This window comes from Grampus griseus, assembly GCF_964374135.1.
Source record: "Grampus griseus genome assembly, chromosome: 16".
In the NCBI taxonomy this organism is placed as follows: Eukaryota; Metazoa; Chordata; class Mammalia; order Artiodactyla; family Delphinidae; genus Grampus; species Grampus griseus.
Window position 1 is genome coordinate 86229878 of NC_139010.1, and position 19373 is coordinate 86249250.

At 60.7% G+C, this 19373-nt stretch overlaps 2 protein-coding genes across 2 annotated transcripts; one reads left to right on the forward strand and one right to left on the reverse strand.

Moving 5' to 3' along the window:
• The first annotated feature begins 2407 nt into the window (after positions 1–2407).
• On the forward strand, positions 2408–6634 carry PRAP1 (proline rich acidic protein 1). Its single transcript, XM_082673076.1, has 5 exons — positions 2408–2572; positions 4841–4907; positions 5558–5607; positions 6140–6243; positions 6373–6634. The coding sequence occupies exons 1-5, from the start codon at positions 2565–2567 to the stop codon at positions 6594–6596; spliced, it is 453 nt and encodes a 150-aa protein (XP_082529202.1). The 5' UTR covers positions 2408–2564; the 3' UTR covers positions 6597–6634.
• Positions 6635–10808: 4174 nt separating this feature from the next.
• FUOM (fucose mutarotase) lies at positions 10809–18914 on the reverse strand (the record flags this gene model as incomplete). Its single annotated transcript, XM_082672983.1, is given in 6 exon segments — positions 10809–10919; positions 11849–11916; positions 11919–11946; positions 12146–12216; positions 13610–13705; positions 18695–18914. Coding segments are annotated over 6 exon segments (594 nt in total).
• Positions 18915–19373: the final 459 nt, after the last annotated feature.

Below are 19373 nucleotides of genomic sequence, written 5' to 3' on the forward strand. Positions count from 1 at the left end.
AATGGTTTCTAAGTTTCTTTAGTGGGACTGTTGTTAGTTTGTGGTTATACAACAGCTGTGCCTACGGAGCAGTAGCCTGAGCCTCGTGTTTCTAACAAAACTGTCTTAGGGCTGTTTCTTTTGGGGTTGATAATGGGGCGTGCAGTGATCCTTTTGCTGAAAAAGTTGAGGAGCAGGGATTGTGTTTAAGTTTAAGGGGATGGGAACTGAATAATTTATGCCACAAGAGATTCCGACTTTTTCTGAGGAAGCTGCAGGAACGCTGTGTGGTGTAGGTACGGTACGTGACTGGTGACTGTTACGGGTTGGTCCCTGCTTATTGGTGCTCTGGTTATGATGGAGATCACCCGTGGACATTAAATAGGGTTGTACTTAAGTGTGACGAGGAAGGAGAGCAAACGTAATTTAACTGGGCCTATATGTGTCTGCCGTAGGCTGTGAATAATAGCTTTGGAGCATATACAGAGCGTGGCTTTGAAGAACGCACGTGTGAAGCTGTGGAGCCATGCTAGGCAGGGTTTTCGCTGTCAGTAGTTAGTACAATGAGGCCTAGTTGACTTGAGAGGAGTATATACGCTGAGGCAGTGATGAATGTATCGACCCCTATTAGGATGATGGGGATGTTGGATCCTGAGATGACGTTGCTGCACCCGAGCAAGGGCGCTTGTCCCCTCGGAGCAGAAAGCAACTCCTGACAGCAGGTGTCTGCAGCAAAGAAAGGGTTTATTTGCAGGCTTTAAACAAGGGCATGAGAGACAAGCCTCAGATCCACTCAGACCAGCTCAGATAAGCCTCCGACCAACCTGATCTTTGAGGGGATTTTTTAAAAAGGGGAACAAAGAAAGAGGCTGGGATTCATCACTGTTTTGTGACATTTCTGTGACATTTGTGAATCTAGTTTCAGGAGTCAGGCTGTCTCTGGTTTACATTCTCAGGCCAGGCGGTCCATGGCTGGGGGGTCTGTGAGCTCATCTTGCCCTGGAGAAACAACCTGAGTGTGTATTAACGATGGTGTCTACAAGGGCAATTTCAGTACATTAGCGATGTTATCAACAGCAGCCATCTTAGTCACCTGACTCTGGTTGATTAGTGCTCAGTTAGCACAGGATTGAGGTCAGAGGGAACAAGAAAGGGAATAAAGTTTTGGGTGGAGAGACGAATCATGAACTCAGTAAGGGAACTCGGCTTTAGGGGGACTTGGTGTCACTACTACAAATAACTCTCTAATTAAACTGATTGCTGGCGGCAGGGCTGCATTGGTAAGCCTTGGTAATAGTCGTCATCGCCATTAGTGGAAGAAAGGTTTAGGCCACGGGCTAAAATTATGGTACGGCTGTGAATACGTGCGTGATTTGAATGTGCCAAGGAAAATAGTATAGATGATGTGAGGCCATGAGCAGTTCTAAGCCCCTGCAACATCAAGGTGCCGGGTAAGAACACGCACTGCCAGTGTGGCCCGCGGAGAAGCAGCGGTGAGTGGGTTGCGCTGTTATAATTATTCCTCATTAGGATGATGTAAGGATTGGATCTGCTCTGTGGCTTTAAGGGGTTTGGGAGTTTGGGTGCTGCAGCTGCAGGAACCGTAGATCCCACCGTCGGGGCTTCTACACCCGCCGTGCAGTCAGAGGTGTAACGCGTAGAGGGGTGTTTTTACTGTAAAAGCTATTGTGTATGTTAATCGTATGAAAATATTGAATCGAGAGTCAGATGTTGCTTGGGTTCGGTACTGGATCATTAAAAAGTTTGGGGAGGGCTTCCCTGGTGGCGCAGCGGTTAAGAATCCACCTGCCAATGCAAGGGACACGGGTTCGAGCCCTGGCCCGGGAAGATCCCACATGACGCGGAGCAACTAAGCCCGTGCGCCACAGCTACTAAGCCTGAGTTCTAGAGCCCACGAGCCACAACTACTGACCCCGCGTGTCACGACTACTGAAGCCCGCGTGCCTAGAGCCCATGCTCTGCAACAAGAGAAGCCACGACAATGAGAAGCCCACACACCGCAACGAAGAGTAGCCCCCGCTCGCCGCAACTAGAGAAAGCCCGCGCGCAGCAACGAAGACCCAGTGCAGCCAAAAAAAAAAAAAAAAGTTTGGGGAACCAGTGATATATCCGAGGGGTCCAGCAACTGCAGCTGAGGGCCCAGAGGGCAGGGTGGGCTGGGACGCCCTCCGGCTTCCATCCAAGCAGTCAGCCCTGCTTCGGGTCCCATGCCCCTGGGTGACAGAGCCCAGGGCCAGGGTGGGGCGGAGGCTGTGCGAGTTCCCGCGTGTGGAGAGGTGGGGGGAGGTAGGGCTGCGTCAGGTGGCTGTAGCGGGCAGAAGTCAGGTGCTGGGGAGGGTCATGCGTGTGACATACAGGTGGACTCAGTCACCTCGTCAGCCCAGTCAGGATCCCGGCCCCGACCTCTGTCCAGACACGCCCACACAGGGGCCATAAAGCCTCGAGAGAGAGGAGAGGGCAGGGAGAACGAGGACCGGACGTCTGGATCCCTGGGCCGCTGGCTAGCTGGGTCTGCAGCTGCAGGTCCCCCAGAGCGCTGTCTACACTGAGGAGGGGACCCCAGCATGAGGAGGTAATGCCCAGCGCCTGCGAACCCGGGTCCCCACCCAAACACCCCACCCACAGCTTTGCTGTGTGGTCACTTGGGTCCAGGAGCCCTGGACTCAGGGAACAGCCCCTGGGGCACCTGGGTCCCCAGTGCAGGCCGGTTTCAGAAGGGAGTCGGGGCTCTGTCTGCAAACCAGTGTCTGGCTGGTTCCCAGGAGCGCCGGCTCCTCCCGGGTGTTAAGGGCTTGGGGACAGAACTCTTCCTCCCGAGTCCTCCAGAATGATTGTAGCCCCTGGGCTCCAGCTCCAAAGGCCACCCCTGTGGCTCCTGAGAGAGACCACTGTCCCTTGGGGTCCCTTGACCCTGTGGAGAGTCACCCGGGAGCCCCTGGAAGCGGGTGGGAGGCACCAGGGCCAAAGAAGGCAGGTCTGTGACTGACGAAATGAAAGTGGGGGTCAAGACGCTGAGCCGGGGCTGGAGGCTGGGGGGCGATGCGGGCAGGGCAGCTGGAGCCCAAGGGGTCGTCACCCCGGGAGCTGGGGTGTGAGCCCCAGGGAAGCACTGGGGCTCCTCCAGGACCCTGAGGTCAGAGGCCATTTCTCCTGAGGGGGGTCTCCCTCCGCCCCCTCCACCTGTGGCAGGGGTGGGGGGCCCCTCCCCCTCTAAGCCAGCGCTCTCCCCGGCCCTCCTGTCCTGGGGGTTTCTCCTAGGGACCCCAGCATGGGCCAGGGGCGGGCTGATCAGTGACATGGGGACCTCTTGGTGTCCAGAGCCTCTGTCTGGGGAGACGCAGGGTAGCTGACCAGACTGGGCCAGTGCCCTGCAGTCCAGGGCAGGCCCCTGCCCTTTGCCCCCTGGGAGTGCAAGGGAACCTCCACCCCAAAGTGCTGAGTCACCGGGAGGAGCGAAGGTCTTTGTGGGGCTGGAATCGGCGCGTCAGGCAGGAAGCCTTGATGGGCCGCCCCTGGCCCCTCCCCCCCAGCCACGTGCTCCCAGCCCGGCCCAGCTGCGGAGCAGAAACTTTCCTGCCCACGGACTGACACTGCCGAGAGATAGATGCACTGAGGCGTGTCAAACATTCTGAGTTTATTTAAGCAAAACTCGATTGAAATCGGGGCGGCATCCAATCTAGCAGACAGAAAGGAGCTCCAAGGAGCTGGACAGAGTGAAAGGCTTCTACAGGCCGGGGGTGGGGAGGTGGGGTGAACAAGGAAGTTCCTGTAAGCGAAGGGCGCTGGTTGTGGTCGGGTCACCTTCCTTCAGGGGAAGGCAGGGCCGCGAGTGCCGCCTGGCGGTTCCGGATTGTCTGGCTCAGGATATTCCATCGCGGGGAGGGAGGGGAGGGGAGGGAGGGGAGGGGAGGGCAGCGCCCACCCGGTACTGAGGCCTCAGTTTGGTGATGAAGGCTCTCAGCCCAGCAACTCCACTGGGGGCCTGTTGTCTTGTATTTTAATAATGCAAAAGACACGGGGCACATGCACACCACACACGCGCACGCTACGCACACCCACACCACGCACACGGCAATGCACACGCACAGGCATGGGCGGGTACCGTAACCCAACGCCACGCATCCCCGCCGCAGTCAGCCCCGGCCGTCCTCTGCTCTCCCGACCCGGTCTGTCTTGGGTGAGGCCTCCTCGCTGCTGAGTCCCTTAGTCGCCTTCTGTCCTGTGCGTCCCTCCACACTTCCTGCCTTCGGCCATTGCTCCTCAGAGCCCCTGCTTGGGCTGGGTCCTCGAGCTCCTTGAGGTCAGGCTAGACGTGTCCCGGCGGAGCACCCCATCTTCCCCGCCCCTCCTGGGCTTCCCGCCCAGGTAACGGCCCCAGCGTCCACCCACGGCTCTGGGACAGAGCGAAGTGCTACCTGCCTCTGAGGAGCCACGGGCACAGCCTCAGGGCTGCTGCGGGCTTGAGCGCCTGCCAGCTGAGCCCCAAGCCCGCGCCCCATCAGTGCTACAGCCCCACTGCGCCAGGCCCCGACGGTGCGGCCGGCACAGGCCGCGGAGCCAGAGGCAACGCTGGGACCACCAGATCCACGCGGTAACCCGGGCCTGCAGGGTGGGGTCCGAGGGCCCGGGAGCAGGTGTGGGCCTGTGGAGGCCCCATCTCTGTGCCTGCGTGGCCTGCTCTGTGACGTGGGGGACAGTAAACCACCTGTGGACCTGATCAGGACCCGGCCCTTGGCCCCCCTGGCTGGACCATCGCCGGCCCTGCCAGGCGTCATGTCTGGAGGTCGCGGGGCAGAGGCAGAGCCTTGCCTGTCTCTCACTCTCCTCCCTGGTCCCCCAGGCTTCTCCTGATCACCAGCCTGGGTGCTGTGTTTCTGCTACAGGCGAGCTCAGCATGGACCCCCCAGGTACGTGCGGGGTCCTCACCCAGCCGCCCCGTGGCTTCCGCCCTCAGCCCCACCAGCAGGGGGTGGAGAAAGGCACCAGCTGGCCTAGGGCAGGGGAGGCGTGGCACCCATGGGATTGCAGGTCCTGTGCACTGGGCGGGCCCGTGGGCACTGGGGGGACCCTCAGGATGAGGGGAGCGGCCCCTCTGCGGGGTCTGATGGACAAGCCACAACCACCCCAGGTGAGCCAGGTGGAGGAGGGGGCCTGATGACGCTCACCTGTGCTGTGAAGCCCAGGGCACTTCCACATGCAGGGCTGCCCAGGGGCCAGGACTGTGCTGGGGCCGTGTTCTTCACCAGCCGTACACCCTGGGAGTGCCAGGCGAAGAGGGAGACACAGGAGGACCAGCACAGCTGTCCCACAGCTGCCGGGCACCGGTCACTGGGCTGGGTCACCCGTTTCATTTGCTCCCCTGCCCCACTGGCCCCGCAAGGAAGTACGGGCAGAGGAACCGGCCCCCCTTCCTCAGGCCACCAGGGGACAGGTGGTGCAAGTATAGATCCCATGCTGTCCCCAAGTCTCCCCCAAAGCCACACGGCCTCCAGCCAGTCCCCAGAGGAGGACCCTTGGAGGACCACACTGAGCCTCACTTGCGACCTCTCTCTCCCAGGTCCTCGTCCAGACCAAAGGCAAAGCCGGGGCTGAGCAGGGCACAGAGGAGTGAGTGCCCCCGGCAGCCTCTTGCGCCTTTCCCTGTGCCCCCTTCGGGCCTGCCTTGAGCTGGGGGCCTTCATGCATGGAGGGGGGATCCTGTCCAGCAGCTTTGGGGAGGGGAGGCACGGGAGCCCCTGAGATCCGTGAGCAACCGAGCAGAGCGCGGGGCCTGGAGGATCCAGTCCCCCCTCCTGCCCCGCCCAGCTCCCCTGCTCCCCCGTAGCCTCCAGGGTGGCTCCCGCCCGGGGTGGCCAAGGCAGCAGACTGAGCCAGCCGTGCCCCCTTCCCCTACCCATGTGAGACGGCCGGCCAGGCAGGAGGACGCAGCACCACCTGTAGACTGGGCTCCGCTGACCTCTGCACAGGAGGGAGCCCCGGCCAAGCCCATGGAGCCTTCTCAAGGCCTCCCCTTCGGGGACCTTCCCGGGCCCGACGTCGGCACGCCTGGCCCGAGGGTCTGGGTTGGGGGTTGGGCAGGGGTGCCGTCCTGGGGTCTCCCGCTGCACACAGTGACCTGACCCAGACGCTCTTGCTACAGGGCCTGGGGCGCCCGAGCGGTGGAGCCTCCGGAGAAGGACAGCCAGCTCATGTGGTTCCTCATGGCACCAAAGCTCTTGGCCACCACCGGGGAGAAGCGGCAAGGTCAGGGCAGGCGCTGTCCCCTGGGGAGAGGGGCGCAAGTTCATGGCAGGGGGCTCGCAAGGGGCCGACTTGGATGAGTGAAGCCTCGGGAGGGAAACTGAGGCCACACTTCCCTGTGTCTGTCCCTAGGTGCCGAGGCCCTGGCAGAGACCGAGGACACCCTGGGCCGTGTCCCAAGCCCCAGGTGGGGCCCTGAGCCTGACCATGACAGCCTGCACCACAACTGGCCCGAGGAGGCCCAGGGGGAGGCAAGGCCCTGGGCTCAGGTGCTGCCACCTCAGCAGGTGCTTCAAGGGCCAGAGGAGGACCGAGACCACATCTACCACCCCAGGGAGGAGCCCTGGGAGCCTTGACCCCCCCACAGCTGCAAAAATAAACCCTGCAAAGAGGCGGCGGCCACATATGTCTTCAAGAACAGTGATTGTGGACCCCACCTGCTCTGTCTGGGAGAAGGGGGGCCACAGGCTGGCCCCAGGCAGCCCCAGGCTGACGCTTGGCTCCTTGCACCCAGCGCCCATGGCGCTGGGAGCTGTCTGCTTCCCCCAGGCCTCCTCATGTGCTGGGGTGCGGATGGAGCTACTCTGGGCTCCCCGCGGACAGGACCGGAGAATGGAAAGGACTCAGGAGCAGGGAGCCCAGTCGCTGACTGCTCGGGGACGGGGGGGCAAGTGGACAGGTGCTCAGGGGGACGGGGGACAAGTGGACAGGTGCTCGGGGACGGGGGGGCAAGTGGACAGGTGCTCAGGGGGACAGGGGACAAGTGGACGTGCTCAGGGGGACGGCAGGCAGGTGCACAGGTGAGTGGGGGTGGACTTGGGCCCAGCCTTTCTGTCCTCATTTTCTGGGCAGTTGCCGGCGCTCTCTGAGGTGACCAGTCCTCTGATACGGCCTGGCTCAGCAGGCCTGATGTTGCAGACGCAGGTATAGGGTCACTGGAATTTTCCACAAGTTGTACATGTGCTGGGGTGTGTGCAAGTGCAGGCGGGGTTTCTGTGTGGCAGTCGCGCTCCGGCATCGGGCGGGAAGCACTTGGTACCTGAAACTTCCCTGCCGCCCAGACTGAGCCTGCTGGGGGCTAAGACAGAACGAGGCTCCCGGCTGCTCCAGAGGCCGTGGGTCTGTCCTGGGGACCTCGCGTGCCCTACAGCTCCTATGTCACCCCACGGGTCCCAAGCTCCTGGAGGCCTCAAATGGCAGCCTCACCCCAAGATGCGCTGCTCAGAGGCGTACATGCCTCCCGGCTTCGAGGCCCCACAGACAGAAGCTCTTTTGCCCCCAGTACCAACGAGGAGACTGAGGCCCCAGCGGTGACCTGCTCAGACCTGAGGTCGATGGTGGCCACGGCCCTGGGCAGCCCAGGGTGGTGTTCGTGGCCAAGTCTCTCTCCAGCCCTGCTGGAGCCAGGTCCCCAGTGGGCACTGCCTGCCCCGAGGGCACAGCCGGAGACCCACAGGAGCAGGGGACTTGGGGGTGAGCAGGAGACACTGGCAGAGGCCACAGGCCAGCTCAGCCCCCTGTGACCCCCGCCCCCCAAACTCCCAGGCGCACTGCCGCTGCTCACCCCTTCTACAGAGGGTGCTGAGCGTGGATCCCCTGCCTCTGCTCTCCGGCGTCACTAGGCAGTACTGCTTCTGCAGAGTGACCGCTGCTGGGTGAGGCATCCAGGCAGGGAATAAGACACCTGAGGTCCTTCCCGGGAGCCGCAGCCCTGGCTCCCCTGATGTAGTGTTCCTGCCGGGGACCCGGGATGCTGCACCTGCGTCTGGGGGCACAGGCTCTTGGCCAGGCAGTGCCCAGCGACCCTCATCCCCACACACCCGAGCCACAGGGCAAATGTGACCCACCACACCTGTGGAACGTTCTTCCTCAGTGGACGGCTGGCAAGGGTGGTCTGTGCTCTTCCCTGAGTCTGAGCATTGGGCTGAACCCAAGACCCTTCTGGTGGGCACTGGGGCCCCCCAGCAAGAGCCTGGACTAGTGGAAAGTACTGTCATACTGTGACTTACAATCAGAAATGTGCGCGGTCTTCATCCCTGATGCTGGCGCCGAGCTCCTAAAACCCTTGGAATTTCCCGAGTGATGGGCGTGATAAAGTTGTCCTTTGCTGTGTGATGGAGGTGACTCTGGGAAGGTCCCTAAGGATGGGGTCGGTTGCAGGGAAGTGACCAGGAATAGAGATTTGGAACCTCCAGCCCCACACCCAGACCTCGGGGAGGGGCGAGGGGCTGGGGGTCAGATCAATCACCAGTGGCCAGTGACTGAATCCAACAGCCTGCGTAGTGAAGGCTCCACAGAAACCCAGGAGGATGCGTCTGGAGAGCTTCGGGGTGGTGAGCACGTGTAGGTGCGGGGAGAGGGGCGCTGGAGAGGGCACGGAAGCCCCTCCCCGTACCTCGTCCACCTGGCTGGTCCTGAGTCCTATCCTTGTAGGATAAGCAGTGATCTAGGGAGTGAATGTTTCCCTGAGTTCTGTGAGCCGCTCTAGAAAACTAACTGAGACTGAGGAGGGGTCAAGGGAACCCTCTATCTACAGCCAGTCGGTCAGAAGCCCGGGTGCCCCCCTGGACTTGGGACTGGCATCTGGAGTGGGGGCATCGCGGGGGGCAGTCCTGTGGGACTGAGCCCTGAACCTGCGGGATCTGACGCGTCCCCGGGCAGGGGGTGTCAGAACCAAGCGGACTGCAGGACACCAGCTGGTGCTGAGGGGCTGCCTGGCGGTGGGGGGAGCCCCCTGCCCTTCCCCCCACGACACATAGTGGAATTGGTGACCGGAATCATTAAACACCCTAGTGCCAAAATGGGCAAGAGATTGACCACTCATGTCACCAAAGAAAACAGAAGGCACACACACCCATGAGATGTTCAACGCCATTAACGGTCAGAGAACTCACCGCTACAGTCCCCTTAGAGCGGCTCACGGGAAAGACGGGCAGCCAGGATGAGGGCCAGGGGCTGGAATGCACATTCCCAGGGGTGGGGATGTAAACCAGCTCAGCTGCTTTGGAAACGGTTTGGGAGTTTCTTACAAAGTCACAGATACACACGCCCTACGGCCGAGACTTGACCAGAGGTGTTTGCTCCAGAAATGAAGGCTCGTGTCCACGCAGACTTGTGCGGGTACGTTCACAGCAAGCTTATCTGCGATAGCCAAGAGCTGCCTGGATGGAATACAGCAGCGTGTGCACAGCAGAATCCCGCTCTGCAGCAAAGTGGAATCATCGATGCACACAGCGCACGCAAACACACACACCCCACCCCACCGCGAGCACGCAGAGGGCATGCACGGCCTTCCACTTACACGGAGTTCTGCAAAGTGCACATTGACCAGCAGGGAGGGGGGCGGACCAGTGAGGGCAGGGCAGAAGGGGGGGATGGAGGTGCTGGTCCAACACCCAAACGAATTTAACTGAATGCTTTGAACGTGAACAGCTTACTGACTGCACGTCAATTCAACCTCAATAAAGCTGCTTCAAGAGGCCCGTGTGTGGCTGGAAGCGGCTGGCCGTGGGGTCAGGGGTCTGAGATCAGCCCTGGCAGTGGCGGGCCCAGAACGTGGTCCCTTCCCCAGGCTGAGCCCCAGACCTCCGCCCAGTGGACCTATCTGCCTTCCAGGCCCACCAGCCTCCCCCGAGCCCTGGGGATCCCTGGTCATCCCAGCTCCCACGCCCACGTGCTGTGAGAAGGTCTGGAGGAGCAGGGAGAAGGCCCTCAGGGAGGGACCCTGTGCAATGGCCAGTGGGAACCCCGCCCACCCCGGGAGACCCAGTTTGAGAACATGCCGGGAAGCCGTCACAACCTCGCAGGCCCCCTTTGCCTGGGTGCCTCGCGTCCTCCTGTCCTCTACCCGCCGCCCCGGCCATCCCCAGACCCACTCGGGCTCATGCGTATTCAGTAGGCGCTCAGCCACCAGAGCGAGGGAACACAGGCACCGGGCCCAGCGTCCCCCACCCCAGCTGACGGTGTGGTCAGCTCCCGGAGGCTCCAGACCAGTCTCTGGGGCTGAAGGAGCAGCCCTGGCCCCCTCTTCAAGGGCCACCTTAGTGACTGCAGCCCACTCAGGGCTGCCTGGGTAGCTGATGCACCCACCCCCAGGCCCCCTTGCCATGTGCTGCGTCACCCAGGCCCCTGCCCCGGCCCTCTGTGAGATCTCCCCACGCGAGGGTCTCGACCTGTGTGAACTCTCATCCCAAACCCAGGGACTTGCCAAGTCAGGTGACCCAAACCTATCGGAAGGAGGGAGGCCTTACTTCCCACCTGAGGGTTCACCGAGAGTGGGTGGGGTCTGCCCTCCGGGGAGCCCACAGCCGCTGTTGCACTCAGCACAAAACAGGCCTTTGTGAGTGAAGATGGAGCTCCTGTTTAAACCTTTGGACTGTATGTTGGCAAGTCACTGCACTTTTCCATCATTTTCCTGAACTGGGATAATGCCAGCCCTGGTCAGCAGAGGCCCCCCCAGGACCCGCTGGGCCCCTGGAGCCCCTGGCTGGGTGAGCGTTGAGCGCTGCCGGGCAGGGCCAGGCCAGTTCATCTGCCGCTGGGCACGCCTGCTGGTGGCGGCGTCGGGTTCAGGGTTCCAGATCCCTCCCTGGGCGGGTGGTCTTCAACAGGCCTGGAACAGGGCATCGGGGGCCGGCAACCCCTTCTTGAGGATGAGGTTTCCGTAGAGGGCCGCCTCCCTGCATAAGGAGCAGGCTGAGTGCCGAGCTGGGATGGACAGGACTGGGGTGCCCAGAGCCCTGCTCTGCCACCCACCCTGTGCACTTTCAGCAAATCCCTCGGCTCTGCCATTCCCCGTGGGGCATCTAGTCTCCGATGGGGCAGGGGCTGAGTAGAGGGTGGGGAGGGCTCTGCAGTGGGAAGGGGTAGGGGCCCAGGCTCGGCCCAGATGCAGCCGGACCCAGCCAGACCCAGGAGGACCCAGTGGACCCAGCAGGTCCAGCCAGAGTTCACCCAGTTGTCACAACAGCAACAGCCTTTCTGGTCCACTCATAAAACTCCAATCTCTCTATCGTGGCCAGGGGCTCTGGAAGGCAAGGGGGGCGGCTGAGGGCCCCAGGCCCAGTGGGACATCAGCACATTCTCCAGGCTGGGGTCCCCAGGACGCTGGGCTCCTGACCTGCGAGGGCTGGGCGGACGGGTGCACAGGGGGCTGTGGTGGCCGCCTGCCTGGGGCCCTTGAATCGTCTGAGCTGCCCTGGGGGTCGGGGTGGGGCTGCGGTCCAGGACAGGAGCCCCGGGTCCTCTCTTCAGGAAGGTCCTGCCCAAGATCTGCTGGTGGGTGGTGCCGGGAGGACAGGCCCGGCCCCTTGAAGGGTGGGGGGCTGACAGGCAGCATTGGGCCAGGCCTCTGACCACAGATGGGGCTCCCCGCTTTCCCCTGGCTCCGCTCAGACAGGCTGGGGTGGGTGAGGACCCCCGGGCAGAGATAGGTCAGGGTCCTGGAAGGGAGCGGGGAGGTCGGGGCAAGGGGTGGCCATACGCCCGGGTAGAAGCTCGCACAACCATGGTGCAGGGTTCGGGGGGGGCCTGTCTTTCACTTCTCTCGGGACTCCAAGGAGGCACAGAGGATCCCTGACCCCTTTCCTGGTGGGGATCTCAGGCTCACCGCACAGCCGGCCCTGGAGAGGATGGATTGGTAGCTTGGCCACACTGGGGTCTGCAGGCCCCTCTCCCGTCGCTGGGCACCAGCTCCACGACCACAGCCTGGAGACAGAGGGGGGGTCAGCTCTGTGGCCCACTGCTCCTGCCCTGGGTGCCTCCAGGACCCTTCGTTGGGTGACAGCTCAGGGCTCCTCTGATCAGGCTCAGGGGTCTTTGGGGACACGGGTCCTGCCCCCTACCCAAGGCAAGTGGCCCCCCTGAGTTCTGGCAAAGGGTAAACTGAGGCCCAGAGCAGCCTTACCGGGCTCTCCATGTAGCAGTCCAGTGGTAGTGGCTGCAGCACAGCCTCCAGGCGCTGAGGGATGCCCAGGCCTGAGGGCAGAGTGCCGACCTCAGACGCCGCCGTCTCCCACCCGGCCACCTGCTGCCCGTGGGGTGACACTTATTGAGGTCACATTGGTGTCTCCCCACCCTGGCCACGACACCTGTCACTGTCTTGGCCCTGCCCATCCCCCTTCACTCTACCACACGGGTTGTTGTTGGTGACCCCCAAACACTCGTCCACCAGGAGGGGCACCTGGGCCACCTCCTTGAACCCAGAAGGGCCTGGAGATGACCTCCTTGTGACGAGGACAGTGGGGTCTGGAAGAAGGCCCCTCTGGTCCCAGGCTGCCCCCAGACCTGCCCCACTTGGCTCCAAGGGCCCCTGCTCTCCCGAAAGTTGGTTTCTGATTGTTAAGCTAACGCGCGCTCATTGTACAAAACCAGGAAAAACAGAAGCCCACGAAGAAAAAGAACCGGCTGTAATCTTACTACGTAAAGGAAACCCTGCTACTGTCGGAGTGCATTTCCTTCTGCCGTTTTCCCTCGTTTCAGCAAGGTTAGACTTTTCTGCACATTGGACGCTGAATGCTAACTGCTTGTTTGCCGGGGTGTGTGTGTCACTTCTGGGGGCTGCACCGTGATTCACTTATGCCTTCCTTCTCTTCCACCATTTGGGCCTTTCTGTGGCCCACCCCGCGGAAAGGGAGGAGAGCACCTCGGGTTACCTGGCTCAAGGTGTAAACCGAGGCACAGCGGGCTCAGCTCCCTGAGCAGGGGGGGAAGCTGGGGCCACCAGGTCGGGAGCGCCTGTCCAGGGGGCTGCGTTTACCCCACATTTCACATCTCTGTGCCTTTAGTGGCCTGAACTCTGCAGGGAGAGTCGTGTTCCTGCCTCACAGCATTGCTGGGGGTGGAGGCATCCAGGCACAGCCCAAGCCCAGCCCATGCCCCCCGTTACCCTCAGGACTGCTAACCCCTCTCTTACTGTTACCTCCTGGACCTGGCTCCAGGGCCCTCCCAGCCTCACCTCCCACTGGCCCCTGGGGGGATGAGAGGGTTTTAAGAGACGGAGTGTGCGGACACCTGGAACGTTTGGGGCCCGGTCACGAGTGGTGGGATTCTAGAGCAGAGTAAAGGCTGAACACCTGACCTGGACCAGGAACCGCTGCCCAGCCAGCCAGGACGGTGCCAGGCCTTAGCTTCCCCATTTGTAAGAAGACACCAAGTGGTGTGTGAGATGGGGCAGGAGGCCCAGGCTCACTTCTGGGGGCTGGGGGCTGCAGGGAGAATCCTGAGGGTCCTGGCACTGAGATTTCCTGGGTCACTGGTGGGTTATTGAGGAATTGGTGGGGGTAGGAGCAGAGCTGCAGCACCTGAGCAGCCCAGAGGCCGGATGACAGCCCACCCTCCCCACCAGAAGCTCTGCGCCCGCCGCGCTCACCGATCTCATCTCCGTGCCCCATCCGCGCCAGGGCGTAGAGCGGCTCGGGGGACGGCAGCGCGGGGACGCCCTTCAGCACCACCCTGCTGGCTGGGCCTGAGAGGGCGGGGCGGCCACGAGGGACGGGGCCGGGGAGGGCGGGCCGCGTGTGGGGTGGATCCTGGAGGGGAGAGGGGCCAGAGGGGGCGGGTGCATGTAGGGGCGGGGCCCGGCGGGAGATGGGCGTGGCCTGAAGGGAGGGTCCCCCGGAGTGCGGAGGACTTGGGGTTGCGTGGGCCGCCTCGGGGCGGGGTCGACCCCAGCCCAGCCCCGCAGGCGCCGTCTTTCGAGGTCTCGCTTACCCGGCCAGGTCCAGGACCCGGGCACCCATGTGTGTTTGTGTTGGAGCTCCCCAGCGCCCTCCGTGCGTGAAGGCCTCCTCTCCAGCCCCCGTTCCGCCCCCAGGCCTTGGGGACTCGTCCCCCACCCCCTCTAGCCCGCAGGGTCCGTGGTGCCCTGGGGTGGGGAGGGCTGGGTGGCGGCACAGGGAGGATTTACTTCTTCACCCAACACTGTTCACACTGGAAGGACCCTGAGGACAGGTGGGTGCGACCTCTGGGCCAAGCGGGTGTGCTGAGAGCACCCCTGCGCTGTCTTCCAGGCGTCAGCCTGCTGAGACTCCTCAGGTACCTGGCTAGGGTGCCGCACCCCTGCCCAGGGAAGCAGTGCTCTGACTCCCCGTTGGGGCCCCAGCGACCTGGACTCCACAGGACCCGCCCCACTCCCGCCCCCACGCCCCCCAACACTAGGTGTCTTAATTTTGCGGGGGAGAGGTCACCTTCAGCTGGCCAGCTGAGGTGCATATAAAAGGAAGGATTTCAAGGAGCCCATACATCTTGCATCTTCCCATACATAGGAAAGCACTAAATTCATTAACTTGAGATGTCTGGTTTTCTTTAATTAGCAGTAATATTTTGCTGTTCGGACTACCTGGTTTTTTGTTTTGTTTTGTTTGCAAAAACTCCTGTACATACTGGCTCCTCCTGTTACCCGAAAACTGGGTTCACCTCTCGGTGGGTGTCGAGCCGAAAGACAGCCAAGCCAGCAAAGGTGGGGAGAAGGAAGAATTTATCACAGCAAATAAGGAGAGCACGGGGGCCTTCCCAAAGCAGAGTCCCCCCCAGCAAAACTGGGGACGTTTTAAGCTAAGGGCACATGCATATTCAGGAAGGGGCTTGAGCAGAGAATTTAGCATAAAGTTGGGGCAAAGGTCAGGTCGACAGAGTCACGTCTTTGTTGATTTAAGTCAGGACGGTCAGCATCACCATTCCACCCTCCACCTGGGTAGGGACCTTAGTTCCTGCACAACTCCAGGTATATTATTATGTTTATCCCTTGAGGAGGACCTAGGACTCTGCTTTATCACTGCCTTTTCTCTGTCCCTGTGTTCCTCTGTTCGTTTAACATCACTGATTACTGAGACCTGTTCAAGGGCAAGCACCAGGGCCAGGCTTAGACCACAAAATGGCACAGGCCAAAACGGGTTCTCATATGTTCAGAAAGCCATTCCTGGTTCTCTTTCTCCGGGGACCCCCTGCCCTATCTGCTTACACTCCCTCACCTCTTCGGAACAGTCCCTGAGGGCTGAGAGGCTGCATCCTGGGCTTGAGTCCTCAGCAAGTCCACCGAATAAAGCATAATTCTCAATTTTTAGGTTGTGCATTTATTTCAGTCGACAGGTATGATTGTGTTTTCCCAAAATGGCAGCACTGCCGCCATGTTGTATCTGACACGCCACAGTGAGTGACGCGCCTCCCCTGAGGCGGGTTTGTCCCCTTGCTTGAACCAGGTGGACCTTTGTGTAACTGCCTCCAATAGAATGCTTCACATGCTGCTGCCTGGCTTCTGGGGGCAGGTCATAAAAGGCAGTATAGTGGGACTTCCCTGGTGGCACAGTGGTTAAGAATCCGCCTGCCAATGCAGGGGACATGGGTTCGAGCCCTGGTCCAGGAAGATCCCACATGCCGTGGAGCAACTAAGCCCGTGCGCCGCAACTACTGAAGACCGCACGCCTAGAGCCCGTGCTCCGCAACAAGAGAAGCTGCTGCAATGAGAAGCCCAGGCACCGCAATGAAGAGTAGCCCCCGCTCGCTGCAACTAGAGAAAGCCCACGCACAGCAATGAAGACCCAACACAGCCAAAAAAAAAAAAAAAAATGGCAGTATGGCTTCCTCCTGATTCTCTCTTCAGAACACTTGCCCTGGTGTTGTAATCAAATGCATCCGATTTTCTCCCGAGGAGACAAAACCAGTTAGACAAGCACAATTTAATTTAGTTTATTTTGCAGGACAAGAAAGGTCAACTTGACCTGGGACAGTTCTTGTTTATGCTTCTGAAAATCATAAGCAAAACTTAAACAGTTCCCCCAACTGGCATGGGGTAACCACTAGCCAACTCTCTTTCATTTAAGAAAATTCGAATCTTGTAACCAATCACTATAAAGAATCACTGCCCTCACACAACATATGCTGCTTTGTAACGACATCCTCTGAGCCTCATCCCATGTTTTGGTTTGAGTACTCCTGGTTTGCAAACTGTCTTTCTGGTGTGTGCACAATACACTTTTACTAATCTCTACCTAAGTAATTTGTTAGTTTTCCTTCTGTTTTTTGTGAACTTCTGCCACTGGGAATGCAGACACGGTGCTGGCAGGAAGCCGAGGGAATGAACGTGGTGAGCCCTCCTGTGGGCATTCGGCCCACAGCCCCAGCTCAGCCCAGTGATGCTGCATCAACCACCAGGCCAGGGAGCGATTGCTCAGGCGGGGCTCCAGCTGAGGCCCCAGACTTTGTGGAGCAGAGACACGCTGACCCATGGCGGCCTGTCTGGATTCCTGACCCACACAAACTGAGAAAGGAGAACTGATGATTGTTCCTGTAAGCCACCGAGTTTAGGGATCATTTATTATGTGGCAGCAGCTGACTAATGCAGGTGGCTCCTGTGCCCTGCCGAGATGTCACCAAAAGCCCTGCTGACGCTGCCCTTGGCCTTCAACCCTGTGTCTGCTCTCTCTCTACCCCGCTCCACACATGCAGGCTTGAGTGCAGACCCCAGTGCAGATGCCCGTGCCTGCACCGGCCGGATCATACCCCCGCTTAAGGACCCCAAACCTAACTTCACTGCCCAGCCTGCAAACGGGCTCTCGCTCAGGCTAGCTGGCTCTCAGCCCTCCAGGCTCTGGCCCTCCTTACGGGGCTGCCCGGTTTGCCTGCCGGCCACCTGAGTACTTACTGCTGCCTGTGTCGCAGGAAACAGCCCAACCCAGAGCCGGGACAGGCCAGGCTCTCTCCCCTCGGAGCCCGCCCCCTTCCACCTCATTCCCAAATGGACCCTCAGCCCTGCGGTGACACGCCCGGAGGCCTGGCAGCTCCTGCGGAAGTTCTGTACGTGAAAGATGGCAGAGAACCGGAAGTCAACAGACAACCCACGTCCACTGCCCGGCCCTGCGGAGCCTCGCTGGTCAAGGAAGCTGCCCAGGGAGGTGGTCCGCAGGGCCCACACTCAGGCCGCCCACAGTGGCCAATTCCACCCAGTGTGAGCAGTTTCTCCTCCAAAACCTGAGTGGAGAGACTTGAAGTTAACATTCCCTGAAGCTTATCTTTTTAGTAGGAATATAAGAGGGAAAAGCCAATTTTATACGGATAGATGAGAATGCAAGGTCTCAGCTTCAGAAACAAATCAAAACCCCCAAACAATATGGTGCCAGAGGTCAATTAACTCAAGAGGGAGTGGAGGGCTCTCTGGAGCTTGTGGTCCTTGAAGTCCTGCTGGGGTTTGCCTTCAACCCCGCCACCCACAGCAAAGCACGCAGTCACACCACTGGACGGTCCCCAGTCTCCCCAAGTAGGGGCCACCACGCAGCCTGAAGAGAAGATCCTGTTCCCTGGGCCTGGGGCTGGGGCCCCGTCCCTGCCACGTGCTGGATCCCAAACGACCCTGTGGGTGCAGACCTTTGAGACACACACACTCTCATGTACGGGTTCCACGTCGAGCCCTTTCTCGGCTTCCGGCTGAGCTGCTGAGACAAGGGTACCCGCGAGTCTTGGATGGGCCCCTCACAACTGGCCCCCCAGCACTTGGAGCTCTGTTGTTCGGAATCGGTTATGAAGGTCACCGCCCAACGCGTGTGAAAGATTAAACTAATGCACGGACTTTCTCAACTCTAAGGTTTCCTGCTGCACATACCTCTGCTTGTTCATTCTAGATGGCATGTCACTAGTGCAAACCCCGGTTACACAGCTTTAATAAATGGGGTTCCCACCTCTACTGCCATGAAGACCGCCCAGCTGGGCCCGGCCTTCCTGACCCCAGGGGAGAGCCTGATCTCGTGGTCCCCTTGTACCTACTCCCTTGCCCACCGTTCAAGGGCGACTCCATCAGAACTCTGTCTGCTGTCTGGGGAGGGTCTTGTGCCGTAACAGAACCACTGCGCCCTTCTCAAACTCCCGACCACGGCACACACTGCAGAATGACAGGGCCTGGGCGGAGACTGCAGAGCTAACCTCCCCAGGCAGACGGTCAGCAGAGCAATTCTTTTTGGGCCCCCCAGCTGCGCAAATATGACCAGAGCACAAGGGCGAGTCATTGAAGGTGCTGGGCGGCCAGAGCTCCACTGGCCATCTCAGCTCTTCCTCAGATGCAGGTGGGTCTCTCTTGGGTGTTCAGCATGGGTCCTGGGTAGGGGGAGGGTACACACTCTGGGCCCAGCCCTGCCCAAGGCCATGACTGCAATCCCACATTCAGAAACCTCCGCTGGGCAGGCTGGTCAACAGGCTACCTGCCCATGACTGGCAGCAGGACAAGGTGGAGGAAACGCCTGTACCAGGTGCTCAGGTCTTCGCTGGGTGGCGGCTCCCGGAGGAGGGCTCTGAGGCCCGATTCCCAGCAGGCAGGCGCATGTCTCACCGTGCAGCGCTTGCTTAGGCAGGGCTCTGCCCTGGGTTCTGAGCAGCACCCGTCATGCCGACAGCTGAGGCTCTCTCTGCAGAGCAAGACGGATGGGGTGGGGGTGGGGGCACAACGAAGCCAGCAGAGCTCACCCCTCACCTGGCCGTCTGTTCACCTGCAGCTGCGTTGCAGTGGGCACCACACCAAGATCCAGGGGGATCCTCACGGTGCCGGCGTTCGCTCCCAGAGGTGCAGCTGCTCTGGCCTCACCTTGGAGGGTCTGAGGACATTCTGAGGTTGGGGGGCCCTGACCCAGGCCAGTGACTGCCGTCTTCACCTGTGCAGCCCTCCCAGGCAGCAGGAGGACAAGGGCCTTCATCCTGTGCTCCAGGACTCATACGACTCTCCCCCTGGACACCTGCTCGAGAATCTGGTGTAAAATGGAGGGTTTAGAGTTCCGAGCTGGGCTGTGACTTGAGGATTAAACAGCAGACGTCTGGTCGGGGCAGAGGCGTTTCCCGGTACCTCGGTCACTCATTCACCCAGGGTCCTGCAAGGTGCCTGACTGCACGGTGGCCCGGGGGACGCAGCTGGCCCTCCCGGGGATAAGGCCAGCAGAGGAACCTTGGTGTGTAAACTCTACGTCCTCCCACAGCAAAGGGCACTAATCCTGCGCCAGGTCTGGGAGCACGCATTTTAAACCAACGCCCCAGGGATTCCGACACAAGCAGTCCTCACACCAATCTGGGAGCCTCGGCCCCCAGCAGCCCAGCCCCACAGTGCCGCCCTTCCCTTCCAGACGCACTCGAGCTGAAATGCAAGGATTTGTGCAGGGAAT